The 13,875-nt window shown below is 29.9% G+C and overlaps 1 protein-coding gene and 1 pseudogene across 1 annotated transcript; both read left to right on the top strand.

Annotated features, from left to right (window-relative positions):
* Positions 1-7,457: 7,457 nt before the first annotated feature.
* On the top strand, positions 7,458-8,608 carry LOC145955159 (glutathione S-transferase T2-like; annotated as a pseudogene).
* Positions 8,609-10,384: 1,776 nt separating this feature from the next.
* On the top strand, positions 10,385-12,827 carry LOC109789740 (protein TIFY 5A). Its single transcript, XM_020348771.3, has 3 exons — positions 10,385-10,541; positions 10,639-10,759; positions 12,206-12,827. Exons 1-3 carry the CDS (start codon positions 10,477-10,479, stop codon positions 12,407-12,409), a joined length of 390 nt encoding a protein of 129 aa, XP_020204360.2. The 5' UTR covers positions 10,385-10,476; the 3' UTR covers positions 12,410-12,827.
* The last annotated feature ends 1,048 nt before the right edge of the window (positions 12,828-13,875 follow it).

Here is a 13,875-nt window from a genome sequence, read left to right as displayed (position 1 = left end):
TAGCATAATAGGGAAGAATTAGCTTTAGTGGCAAGAAGAACAAAATCAAGAATAAAAACTAAGGTTTCAGAAATTAGAACCAATTGGCACATAAAATAGTATTGGTGAAAATTGAAAAGGCGAAATAGTAGAAATCATAAAGGAGACGGCAAAATAAAAGATAAGGGGCTAATATGAACTCAATATTTATTGATTATTGATTTTACATCGGTTTTTGGCGACAATCAAATTAAAAAAATTTGTTTTATTGTGACTGGTTGCAACTTAAAAAAAAATAATAAAAAAAAACTTTTACAATAGGTCACAATGACAAATAATAAAATAATAATATAAAAAAAATATCATCGTAATTGTCAATTTGGTTTGACCATCCCACAAATAATGTCAAATTAGGCATTAAAATAATATTAATGAAATAATCTAAACTATTGTCAATATATAAATTTGTAATAAATATTATAAAATAATATAATATAATAACAATAATAATTTTTCATTCTTTTTTATTTGTTTATAGAATTGTGGTTATAAATTTAAAGTTAGAATTAATTACTATAAGAGTTTCATCACTCCTATTACATCTTTGATGACTTGACCTTATGACCTAATTGTCAAAGACAACATGTAGTCACGCTTGTATTTGTACTCATAGAGTCACAATAATGACTCGCCATCACCACTCAAACGATGGACACCAACACGACTGACTCTATACTCAATACTCACGTTGTCGTTGAGTTATCACTTTTTGCTTTATTGTTTATTGTTGGTATTTCCTCTTGGTTCCAACTCTTACCAAATACCAAATATGTTATTTTATTTTTTAAGACTTGTATTGTGCGGATTGAAAATCGTGAATTAAATTTTGACTTGTTACTTTATTGATTGTTGTTGTTACTTGTGAATTAAACTAAGAATTATGTTGGTTTGTTGTTGTTTTATAACATAGCGGGAACTACAAACTAAATGAGTAAACTTGTTTAGTTTTCAATATTGCAGTCATGAATATTGATGACATTTTTTGATAGCTTGGAGGATGATTTAGGTACAATGGAAACTTCATTTAACATAGAGAGAGAGAGTATCTTGTTGCTACTAATCCTTTTGTTACTATTATTGATAATAAAAGCAAGAGTATGGTTATTAATGACCATGACCAAAATATTGAAAAGGCTAAAAAATTGAACTTAATACCTCTAAGGTATGGAACTATATTGAAAAAGTTGAAGTGATAAGGTGTTTCATGACTACACAAAGATAACTAGGTGTTTCATGATATTATCAATTAATCATATTATTATAATTTTATTTTTTTTTCTCATTGTAAAAAAATAGATTTAATATTTTTAAATATTTTTTTTAATCATGCCAATTTGGTATAATGACTCAATAGCCCAACATACGCCAAGTTGAGCCAAAAAAATAATAGCTCATAAAGAATATAGGTTAGGCTAGCCTAACCTAAAATAGTATTTGGTATATGTATGTTTGATTGGGTCTGACCAACCTGGCCTATTTGACACCTTTAATTGTAACATACTAGGTGTCGCAACTCATTACAATAAATTAGCATTGGCGCCACGTGTCCTAATTGACACGATTTTTAAGTATTTTAAAAAATGACATGGCAAGGGTGTTACTAGGTTGGTTAGTGACACCTCCTGTTAATCACTCCAAAGTGAGAAATTGTTTTTAAAAATCCCACCTTGACAAAAAGTCTTAAAAACTACCCCAACGTGGTCAAAAAGCCTAATAAAGAACTCTAATTTTGGAAAAGAACAATCTTCTTATGTCATTAATCTTTTTAAAAATACATGAATACACACACACACATAACTGATATCTCAAATAATCTCTCAAAAATTTTGTCTTAAAAGTCTATCTTATTCACCAATTGATTATGTAATATACCAAACATCTTACGTAATAGATAAATAATTAAGGATATACATGATATGACAGATAAACTCATTACCCCCTCATGTTGGAGTATGCAACTTCCAAATGCTCATCTTGTGTGATAAGGAAGTAAATTGAGTAGGACCAAGTGTTTTAGTGAGTATATTAGTCATTTGTGCAATGGAAGAGATGTAAGTAGGTATAATGTTGTCTTTTATAATCTCATCCTTAACAAACTGATCGTAAATTTCAATATGTTTGATACACCCATGGAAAATTAGATTTTTAGTAATGTGAAAAGCAACTTGGTTATCACAATGAAGACCCATTCATAGATTGAGAATGAGTGATATCAAGCTTAGAAAGAAACACCATAAGAAAAATAGAAAAATTAAACAAAAATTATTTAATGTGCTTTAATCTCTCATGCCTATGTCCACAACATCTTTATTATAAATGAATTATCTAAAAAATAATATTATATATGTTTGAGAAATCTTCCTTTTGAGTTTTATGAATTCAATCTTGAGAAACCAGCCTTATAAGTTTTATTAGAGCTGTCAAAACGGGCCAACCCGGCCCATGTGGGCCGGCCCACCTTGACCCACTTTAAAAACGAGCCAACCCAACCCGGCCCACTTGTAATTTTTTCAAAAAAAATTTGGCCCGGCCCGGCCCACCACGGGTTGGTGGGTTATACGGGCCAGCCCACCAGCCCACCAAAAATTAAAAAAAAATTATTAACAAAATTCAAAATTTTAAATTAATTATAAATTAACATAATAGTCATAAAATTAACATCATTAATAGTTATAAGTCATAATTCATCATACAAAATTAAATACAAATCATGATAAAAGTTTAAAATAAAAATTTTCAATATATCATCATACAAAATAAACTACAAATCATATTCAAATTTTTATTGAAAAAAAAAATGGTGGGTTGGTGGGCCACCCGGCCCACCACGGGTTTAGCCCGGGTGGGCCGGGTCAAAGTGGGCCGGGTTGAAATATACCCACCTACTATAAAACTTCAATTTTTTTTGGCCCGGCCCGGCCCGTTTTCAAGGTGGGCCGGGTTGGCCCACGGGTCCCGGCCCACTTTGACAGCTCTAAGTTTTATGATGAAATATATATGAATCCCTTTTCCTAAGTTTTATAACGATGAAACTTAAAAAGCCTCCTATGAGTTCTATGTGAATGAAACTTTGTATAAATGATGGAAATCTGTCTAACACATTGAGGGATTATGTATAAATATATTAGATATCTTTTCATAAAAATAGGAAAATAATTAGAAATATACATGATATGATAAATAATCACATTAAGTGAGCATAAATCTCATTCAAATGGTGGCAATGAGGAAGGTTAGTGGCATATGGATTCACGATGATGTTGGGGTATGTCCATGATGCCTTTACAATTAGGGTGACAATGAGTCTTGGCTAGCATCCTAACAATTTGCAAGTAAAATTGTGGCTCTATGATTAGAGTGACAATGAGTCTTGCACAACACGTGAGATGGTGGCATCGCCATATATGTCTTTAAGATTTGGGTCACGATGATGGCTCTATGATGGGTTCACAAAGTGCATGGTAAAAAAAAAATATTTTCTAATATTATTATTGTTTGAAGACTTAATCATGTGACTTGAACCAACTTGATAGAGATTAATTGTAACCCTCTTTACTCTTCGTGCAATAATAAAGTAGTATGAAAAATACTTCATTAACTAAATAGAAAACTAAAATGTATCACATTACAATTCTCCAAATAACAATATTGAAAACCAAAAACAATTAAAAGAATACTAACCGAAGCAAAAAATGTTTAATAGAAACTAAATTTCTAATGTAATGATAAAAAGAAACATTCTTTGACTAAAGTCCTGATGTCACATCTTATTAGAGAGATCCTAGCATAAAACTCAAACTCCTCCATAATTAAATTCACCTATGTAAACACACCAAGACAAGACAACAAAAGAAAAAGGATAATAAAAAATATTTCACTCTAACTATTGGTACAAGAAATGACCAAGTAACCATACATATCAAATACCATAATATATAGAATACATGTGATTCAACATGTATTCTATATATAGCAATTAAAACAAATAAGAACCATTCATTTATATCTTATCACATCACATCTCATCTTAAATCAATGTCACAATTTAAACACATTAGGTGTGTTATGTTCATGTAAGGATAATACTCTGCTAACTACATGCATGTGGTGCTAGTAAGACACTTTATTCCTGCTCAAAGACTAAGTAGCCTAAGATTTCATGTCGAGTTAAGTTATTATCACAAGTTCACAACACTCTATACTAGGAAAAAATATACCAGTGACGCATCGGGATAACTATGTTGGCCAAGTTTCACCTCATTCACACAAAGTGGTGAGATTAAGACCCCTAAACTAGGGATGACAATGTGGCCCGGGGGGGGGGGGGCGAGTAGCAGGATACCCGTATCCGGCTCATCAGATAAAAGTTCGCCCCTATCCATCCCATACTCGCGCGAGTATTGGTGTAGCAGATACCCGTGATTTTTATAAATATTCACAGGTATCCATAAATATTCATGGATATTTGTGGATTATTTTAAACATTTAAAAAGTATTATAAATAACTTTAAATTTATATTTGATGTTTAGTATATTGAAATATTGAAGATAAACAATTTATATTAATTTTTGAATTTGTAATTAATGATAATTTTTATGAAATATTAAAAATAATATAAAAAAATGTAAGATAAAAATATGGAGTGAGGTTCTGATGAGATTGGGATCAATTCTACTATCTAACCGATAACTCATACCTGGAGCGAGGTTCTTACTTTCCCTTACCTTGATGGATGCTAAACTCTTGATTTGGATCTTCAAGATGTTCTCTCACTGCCTCTGATTCTCCCTCCTTTTTAGATCACGAGATGCACATGTTAATAAAAATTAGGTAGCCCTAGCCTACTTATTTGTTTATATAGAAACCTTAACATATTCCGTACATAGTCCATCAGCAAAAACTTAATTTAATTATTTTTCATTATTTTAAAATAAATAACTCAATTATCTAATATAATTAATTTAGAAGATATTCTTTTTTATTAATTACTCTCATTTTCAAAATATCTCTCAATTAATTAAATTAAAATATTTCATTAATTTATTGAGAAAATTTTGGAATGTTACATTAATTCATTTGTTGACCCAAAATCATATAACTCAAACTAATTAAACCTACAAATTTTATTTATATAAGACTTTTAAACCTTAGTTAGTTTTGATTAATACAAAGAAAAAAGTTTTCAATAAAGTCTGTGTTTTTCTAAGGGATGTTTGATACACGACACTTTTCTTTTATATTTGAAAATCATAAAAAAAAAATTGATTGGTCATAAATATTTTGTTTAATATTTTAAGTGTTATCTATAATAAAAAAATTTACTGTATTAAATAAAAAAATCATTCTCATGGAAATAATTTTTTGGGAAAAATAGTTTCCCACCTTTCCATGAAAATAATTTTATGAAAAATCTAAAAATCATTCTTGAGAAATAATTTTTTCTATGAATGTTATTTTTTTAAAATAAAAATTAAATACAAAATTAACAATTTTATATCAAATTCACATGAAAGTAATTGTTAATATTATTATTATATTTTAAATGTATAATTAATTATTATAATTGCAGATTATTTTTAAATGTTTTATTTTAGCAAGTATCCATAAATATTTTGCAAATATTCACAAATATTTATCAAATTCATGATTATTTTTTGGCTTAAATATGTTTAAACTACCTCAAATTAGTTCGATTTTCAGATTACTACTTTTTAAATTTTTTTTTGTTAAAATTACCTGACAAATTTTTTTTCTTTAATTTAGTACTTGACGTTAGTTTCCTCTATTAAATGATGACGTGACAAACGGACTGTCATGTCATCACCCAACAGTGTCTACCACGCCATCCAAGGGACTGTCACTTGGACATGGTGATTACGTGGCAAACACTATTGGGTGATGACGTGGCAAACACTATTGGGTGATGACGTGGCAGACCGTCTGCCACGTCATCACTTGACAAAGAGGGACCAACATCAGGTACTAAATTAAAGAAAAAAAATTAGTAAGGTATTTAAAACAAAAAATAATAAATTAATAGGTAGTAATCTGAAAATCGACCTAATTGGAGGTAGTAATCTGAAAAATCGACCTAATGGAAGGTAGTAATCTGAAAATCGACCTAATTAAAGATAGTAATCTGAAAATTGTCCACGTGGTAGTCCCTTGGATGACGTGACAGACACTATTCAGTGATGACGTGGCAGTTCATTTGTCACGTCATCATTTAACAGAAGAAACTAAAATTAGATACTAAATTGAAAAAAAAATTTGTCAAGTAATTTTAATAATAAAAAATTAAAAATAATAATCTAAAAATTAAACTAATTCGAAATAATTTAAATATATTTAAGTCTTATTCTTTTAACGGATTTATAAGAGCACCTCCAGCAGAGGGTGCTTGTGCTGTTTCTTAAAATTAAGCAACGGAGCTTATAAGCATTTGCCATTGGAGTGATCCTACGTGGCAAGAAAAAGTTGAAAATTTTTAGAACCGTTCCTTCCTGAAGCTCCGGTGCTTAGGATTGTGAAATGCCAAATGGAGGGTTCTTATTGGTTCATCTGTCCAAGCTGGCCGCTTCAACATCTCCATGCCCAAAGCCACGAACCGTCGCACATAAGACCTCCCCGTGAGCTAGCAACACCGCCGGAGATTCACTCGCACCAGCACCAGCCACTGCGGAGCTCCTCTGGTCGTCGTCCCCGTGGCCACCGTCGCCGGACCAGCACCATCACACTAGCACCTGGCCACCGTCGTCGCACCAAAGTTGTCGTCCCCGCACCAGTTCCGTCGCACCAGGACCAGCCCTCCTCTCGCCGTTGTCCCCGCACCAGTGTCGTCGTCCCTGTGGCCACCGTCGTCGCACCAGCGTCGTCGCCCACCAGCCATGAGAGAGAAGAGAGAATCACAGAAAGAAAAGAAAGACCTTGAAAGAGGGACCCGCGAGCGCCAGAACCCCTCCACCTCGCGTGCGACCACCGTCGCCCGTGACCCGTGGTCGCCCGTGACCCGTCCGCGCGCCAGTCGGAGAAGAGAGAGTGAAGAAAGAGTGAAGGGAGAGTGAAGGGAGAGGGCAGATCATGAATGGAGAGACTTTGATAATCGTAAATAAGAAAAAAGAGACGTTGGAGAGACGTTGAAACCCGTTGGAGAGACGTTAAAGAGCCGTTGGACTTCTATGTATAAATTGATGTCCAATTTTGAATTCATTTGCACTCAATTTTCAATTCATTTGCACTCTGTTTTCAGCATTGCGTAGTTCATTTGCATTCTGTTTTCCACATTGCGTAGTCCATTATTCAAGTTTAGAATTTATTTTAAAAATTTTACTATTAACATTTACTATTCGTTCACAACAAAAAAAATTATTTTATTTTTGTTCATTTGTATCTTTTTGTTTTATTTTTATATTCTACCATGGATCCCAATCAATTTAATTTTCAAAGTTATTTTAATTTTTTACAAAACCAACCACCACCTCCAACCCCTTCCGATGAAAATTCTCAAAATCCTCAATTTTTTACATACCCACCACCACCACCACATTCAACCAATGATAATTCTTCAAATCCCCATTTTTTTATGTATCCACCACCACCACCACATTCAACCAATAATAATTTTCCAAATCCCCATTTTTTTATGTATCCACCACCGATACCAACCAATCCCAATATAATTTTTAGGCCTTCAAATTTTTCCGAAACAGATTCACCAAATGGTTCCGTATCCGAGTCTCAAGTAGGGCTAGAGAACATCACACTTGATGTTGGAAGGCAACAAGGAGAAGAAATATCTACTCAAAAAAAATCACGTGTTAGTTTTTCTGTTGAAGAGGATAATTTACTTATTCAATCATGGCTCAACATTTCGAAGGATCCAATTGTTGGAGTTGATCAAACTGGAAATAGTTTCTGGATTAGAATCAAGGAGAATTACAACAACAATCGCAATCAATTTCCAGTAAGAAATCCAGGTCAGTTAAAAAGTCGTTGGTTTCGAATCAATAAAGTTGTTCAATTATTTGTCGGATGTTATAAACAAGCTCGTGATAAAAAAAAAGTGGCAACTCAGAAAAAGACATCATGACAAATGCGTATAAAATTTACTCGTAAGATGTAGGTGAAAAATTCAATTTTGAGCATGCATGACTATTATTAAGAGATGAGCCAAAATGGAAATCTGAATCAATGGAGAGCTCTTCCAAACGATCAAAGATTTCTAAATCTGGGCAATACTCAACGTCTTCTAACACAGATGCAGCCAATGATTGTGAAGAATATGACCCAACAACACCAATGTCTCGTCCAATAGGTCAAAAAGCAGCGAAGAGAAAAAGTAAAGGAAAGGTTGGCGAAACATCTTCCAACAAAGAGGAGTTGGATAATATGGCAAAAGCAATATTAGAAAGAAGTGCTGCAGTAAAGAAATTGGCTGAAGCGAAGGAAGCAGCTAACTTTAATGCAATGTATGAAATTCTCATGAAAGACACATCTGGAATGACTGAAAAGCAGCTCAAAGATCATGAATTGGCTTGTAATTTTATTAGGCGCAAATTAGGAGATTAAATATTATTGTAATTTTAATTTATGTAAATTAGACTAGTTTTATTGTATTTTAATTTATGTAAATTAGACTAGTTTTATGTAATTTCTCTTTATTATGTAATTTTTTTTATTATTGTAATTTTTTGTATTTCTTTTTTATCAATAAATTTATTTTTATTATTATAATTTTTAATTTGTTAATTATTCATATTTATATATTATTCATAATAATTAATTTTATAAAAGTTTATCATAGTGTAGTGTGAAGTGTCAAAAAAGTGTAGTATGAGTTGTAAAAAGTAAGAGTGCTTATAAGTAATTCCCATTGGAGCAAAAATTATAAAAATGTAGTATGAGTTGCTTATGAGTGACGTGGCACAATGGGACCCATTTAAAGTGGTTGGGAATTGTAGATGCTCTAAGTAGACATGAAACAAAGATGAAGCAGATTTTTAAATACCCAACATGAAAGGTGATGGGACTATTTAATATTCGTGTCTGTCTTGGCCTACTGCTATTCCTACATTTGTCAGTTAAAAATTAATTTTGACATTGATAATTTGTGTTTAGTTTTTTTTATCATCCAGCAAAACAATTTTTTAGTACAAAATTCGATTTAAGGAATAAAGGTTTAATTACGTTCTCATTTTTTTATAATCGGATATTTTGATTTTTAACGTTTTAACTGAGCAATAGTTTTTTTTTTTATATACAGGAATTATTTGATTTTAGTTTTCAAATTTAATTGAATAAATTTTATCTTTTTGAGTATTATAATTATATAATTTTAATCTTTTAAATTATATATAATAAAAGTATTTGTATGATTAAAATCATGTAATATTTAAATGACTAAAATTACTCAATTAAAAATTAAAAATTAAAATCACAAACTAATATTTATAAGATAAAAAATATGTATTTAAGTCAAAAAATAAAAAGAAATTGGCTTTAAAAGTAAGTAAATTCGATCCTGGAAGCGTGACTTCTGACATTTTTTTATTTTAAAATTAATTTGATATCATTATTTAGTAAAATTAAATTCTAAATTTATTTTAAAAACATTATTTTATACATATAAATTAATTCAATGTCGTTTATTTTTTGAAGGAGTTAAATATATTCTAATCCTTTTAAATAAAAATAATAATTTTAATCTCTGTAAATACATATCAAGAAACTTATATTTTTTTCATTTCAAAAACTTTAGTTTTTATTTTAACTATTTATACCCAAATTAAAAACATTTAATTTATATACATTTAAACTAAATTACTCTCATTATTATTTATTAACTTAAAAATAATAATAATATTATTTATAACTAAAAATTACATAAAATATATAGAAATCATAAAAGAACCGGAATTTTGAAATAGAGAGAGTATATAATTCATCAGAAGTCAGAACCCATTAAACTAATATTAATTTGAAAGTGTTTGTTTAATTCTGTTTTTGATTTCGAATCTTCAGTCTTTATCCTAAAAAATTATTATAGTTTTAAAAGTTAAAAAAAAACACAAAAAATGTGAATTATTTATAACTTAGAATAAAAAAGATTTAATTAATAGTTTGGCGCAAAGCACGTGTAACTAGAAGCGGTGGTATGACGTTGGTCTCGGGTGTTAGTGTTACCCACCGCAGCGCAGCGGCATCGACACTCGTCACTTATCTAAACTCATCACGCCGTCGCCACGTGTGCCAATTATTATAAAGCGTGAAACATGTGCTGAAATTAAATTACTCCCTCTACCATGCTTTTACTTTCTCTGCCTAAACCTCACACATTCTTCACTCATGTATTTATATATTATATTGTATACACTACACCTCCCATTCTCCATTTATTCATTTTTACTCTCTCTTTCTCTCCCTCTCCCTCACACAACATGAGGAACACTTGCAACTTGGAACTTTGCCTTTTCCCTCCCTCCATCTCCCATCTTCGCCCCTTGTACGCATATTTTCTCTCTCTTCTTTTTTTAATTTCGCCCCTTGTATCTGCATAAGCTTCTACTTCTTACTTTTTTTCTTTGCTTCTTTTAATGAAGAATGGAAGCAGAAGTGAGTGAGAGCCCACAACAACAGGAGCCTCAGCGACCACACCAATATCATCCCTTCACTGTTTTCTATGACGGCAAGATTTGCGTTTCAGATGTCACCGAGTTTCAGGTATTTATGCACATACATACTCGTTTATTTATTTATTTTAATAATGAATTGAATGAATTATAGTAGATAATAATTAAAATTATATCTTGCTGGGATAAATTTCTTAATAACTGATTTTAAGATGTTTCTAACTTCGTTAATTTGGATATAAAAATAAACACCTTTTATTTGATAAATTAACTTGAAAAATATAAGTAGAAAAATAATTATAATCCCTACGGAACACAGTGTTTTCTTTCCCTATATTCTTTGGTCTAAAAAAGAAGCAGCTGCTAGCTATACCATTTTTTTTATTAACCTTACGATTAATGGGGTTAATTAAACTATGAGACACTTTCTCTGAATTTTTATATAAACAAAAGAGTAATTAAGTTTTTTAGACTAAAATAAGTAAATTTCAACTGCATTAATTTTATTTAATGTCTTTAATCTAAAAAATACTCTTAAGATAATAAATAAAAACTACCTATGGTTAAATATATAATTAGAGATATTTTAGTAAATGTAATATATATTTATACGAAATCATAAAAAATAAATACATTTAACTATTTTTCTTAATTTATGTAAAATTAATTTTTTTTACTTATATGTTTTTAATATATATGAAATTAGTTTTCTGTTTTTACTTATATGTAGGAGAGAGGGAGTATCCATTATCTATGTCAATAGTTAAATATATAATTTGACTTCATACTGTATGCCAGATACAGTGATTGTTATGATTATCATTAATTATTGTGTTAGCTTGATTCAATTTATTATTAATGAGTAAATATAGAATAAATGGTTACCCAGTTTGTGGGCGGAGAGAATAAAGATGTTTAAGAGGAATATTAATCTTACACCCATGAGGTGGTAGGAAAAAAAAAAAAAAGAGATAAGAAGAAGAAAAAAATCTCAGATGATGTTATATGAAAATAATAAAATAAATATATGATATAATAACTTTATTTTAATTATGGCATATTCTTCTTGCTGTTAATTAAGTTGGTGACAAAGCAGTACACAGTACAAGACAGGAGGAAGATATCAAAGGCAGAAGGTTGTGTTCATGAAAATGTGACTGCTTGATGTGGAATTGGGCTAGTTTCTACTTTCCAAGAAGTTTCGAGGTCTGAAAGCAATGACACAATTTTTGACCCAAAAATTAAAATAAAATATAAAAAAAAAGTTGATCACATCACATGAATATAATAATAGAACCGATGGACACTTTTGTTTGGTGCATGTTTTTCTCGAGGGCATTTTATTTTTTCAAAGTCACCACATTTCATACTTTATAAAATACAAATAGTGATCGAATATTATGAATTTTGTTAGTAGCCAGCGTTAATTATAGGTGGTGAATAATATATTCACGTGGTGTGTCACGTCTAAGTCGTGGGGTCAATTGTTTGGATTATGAAAAAAATTGATGAGTGCGGTCACGTGAATTGCATGCAGGCCAGATCCATTCTGATGGTAGCGAACAAGGAGATGGAGAGAAGAGTGATGACACCAACTGGTTCAGAACCATCTTCTCCAATGCTGCAATCACCCCATAACATCTATAGCCCTTCCTCTGGACTTTCCATGAAAAGGTCGCTGCAGAGATTTCTCCAGAAGAGGAAGAATCGAGTCCAAGAAACATCACCATACAGTCACTAGCACATGTTAAATCATCAAAATCAAGGGAAATCAAATGAAATTTGGGTTTACTTGTTGTAAGAGAATTTGAGTATGTTTGGTTAAATTTATCAACAAAAAAAAAACACTTATAAGAAAGAAAAATAGGAAAATAAAATAAAATAAATTTCTCCACAAATTAAAATTAACTTATGCATCAATTTATTTATAGAAATTCTCTTTTATTAATTTTTCAAAATGGTAAAATCTTAGTAAGTTTATTTTATTTTATGGAGAAATTTATTTTTATTTTTTCTTTCTTATTTTTTATTTTCTGTAAGTGTTAATGAATAAGTTTATCCAAAGTAATTAGTCGTCTCTTTCCTCAATAGACAGTTTGTGTATCAAGGTTATGTAAATTTAATACGGTTATGAATCTTATAACAATTTCTTTCGTAAATAGTATATGCATGGTTTCTTAGTGTGTATTCTGCCTTTTCTTTTTTAGATTTAGCTAATAAAAAATATTTACGGATATCTTAATTCTATTTGACACCTAGAATGATAAAGGAAAAGTAAGAAAAAAAAAGTATAAAAGATAATATATTAATAATGTGATTAAAAAAGATGGAGAAAAATGATAGGTATTCTAGAGTGTTTATAACTAATGGGCGTTTAAATATCATTGTTTTATCTAATATAGCTTTTTTTACCCAGTGATAAGATACTCTAGTTTAATTTATCCATTCCAGAAATTGAATCCGATGGTTTCTTACGCATTTTTCAATCAAATTGAATGATTGTTTGTGGTATATTATGGGGGATTGTCCACATATAATGGAAGGATTAATTATCCACAAAGTATATTATGTATTAATAATATTGTTATAAAAAAAGTTATAGAAAAAAAAACTTAATTACTAGGTCGTAGTTTTTTTAATGTAGAAAATTTAATCATTACACATAAAAAAACCTTAAAAATAATGTATTTACTAAAAAAAACTTTAAAATAATGTATTTATTAGTATTTGTTGTTATTCTTAATTTATGCGTAAAAATCTTAAAATACAGTTATTGGGGGGAGCTGGGAGAGTAATATTTTATGTTGTTATAAGTGGAAAGAAAATGCAGAAAGGAAAAAATATACGCTTAAATTTGTTGCAAAACTCTATTGTATACTTATTTTATACTTTTAGCCTTTAAAAAAAATTCTTGCCATTTCATCCTTATAAAAAAATTTCTTATAATTTTAGTCTTAAATGTACTTTTTAGTCTATAAATTATATATACAAAATATATTGGTCCCTCTTTATATTCTAAGATATTTTAGTTCTTATTACATTTTTTCTTCTCTTGTCATAAGTATTATTCAATCCATTAAATTAGAAATTAATTCATGATACTGGAATTATTATTTTTCTAAAGAGTTTTTATACGTAAAAGTTGGTCATAAAATTCTCTATCAAATAGATATTTTCATAAAAGCTCTTATCAGCACGTTATCTCAT

The sequence above is a fragment of the Cajanus cajan genome, chromosome 2, assembly GCF_000230855.2.
Source record: "Cajanus cajan strain Asha chromosome 2, NIPB_CcT2T_4, whole genome shotgun sequence".
Classification (NCBI taxonomy): Eukaryota; Viridiplantae; Streptophyta; class Magnoliopsida; order Fabales; family Fabaceae; genus Cajanus; species Cajanus cajan.
Note: the sequence above shows the minus strand (reverse complement) of the source record. Positions and strands in the feature narration are given on the sequence as shown.

Coding starts and splice junctions, on each gene's coding strand:
- LOC109789740 (XM_020348771.3), top strand. CDS start 10,477: ATGAGGAACACTTGCAACTTGGAACTTTGCCTTTTCCCTCCCTCCATC. Junction 10,542..10,638: donor ATCTCCCATCTTCGCCCCTT/GTACGCATATTT, acceptor CTTTTAATGAAG/AATGGAAGCAGAAGTGAGTG. Junction 10,760..12,205: donor CAGATGTCACCGAGTTTCAG/GTATTTATGCAC, acceptor AATTGCATGCAG/GCCAGATCCATTCTGATGGT.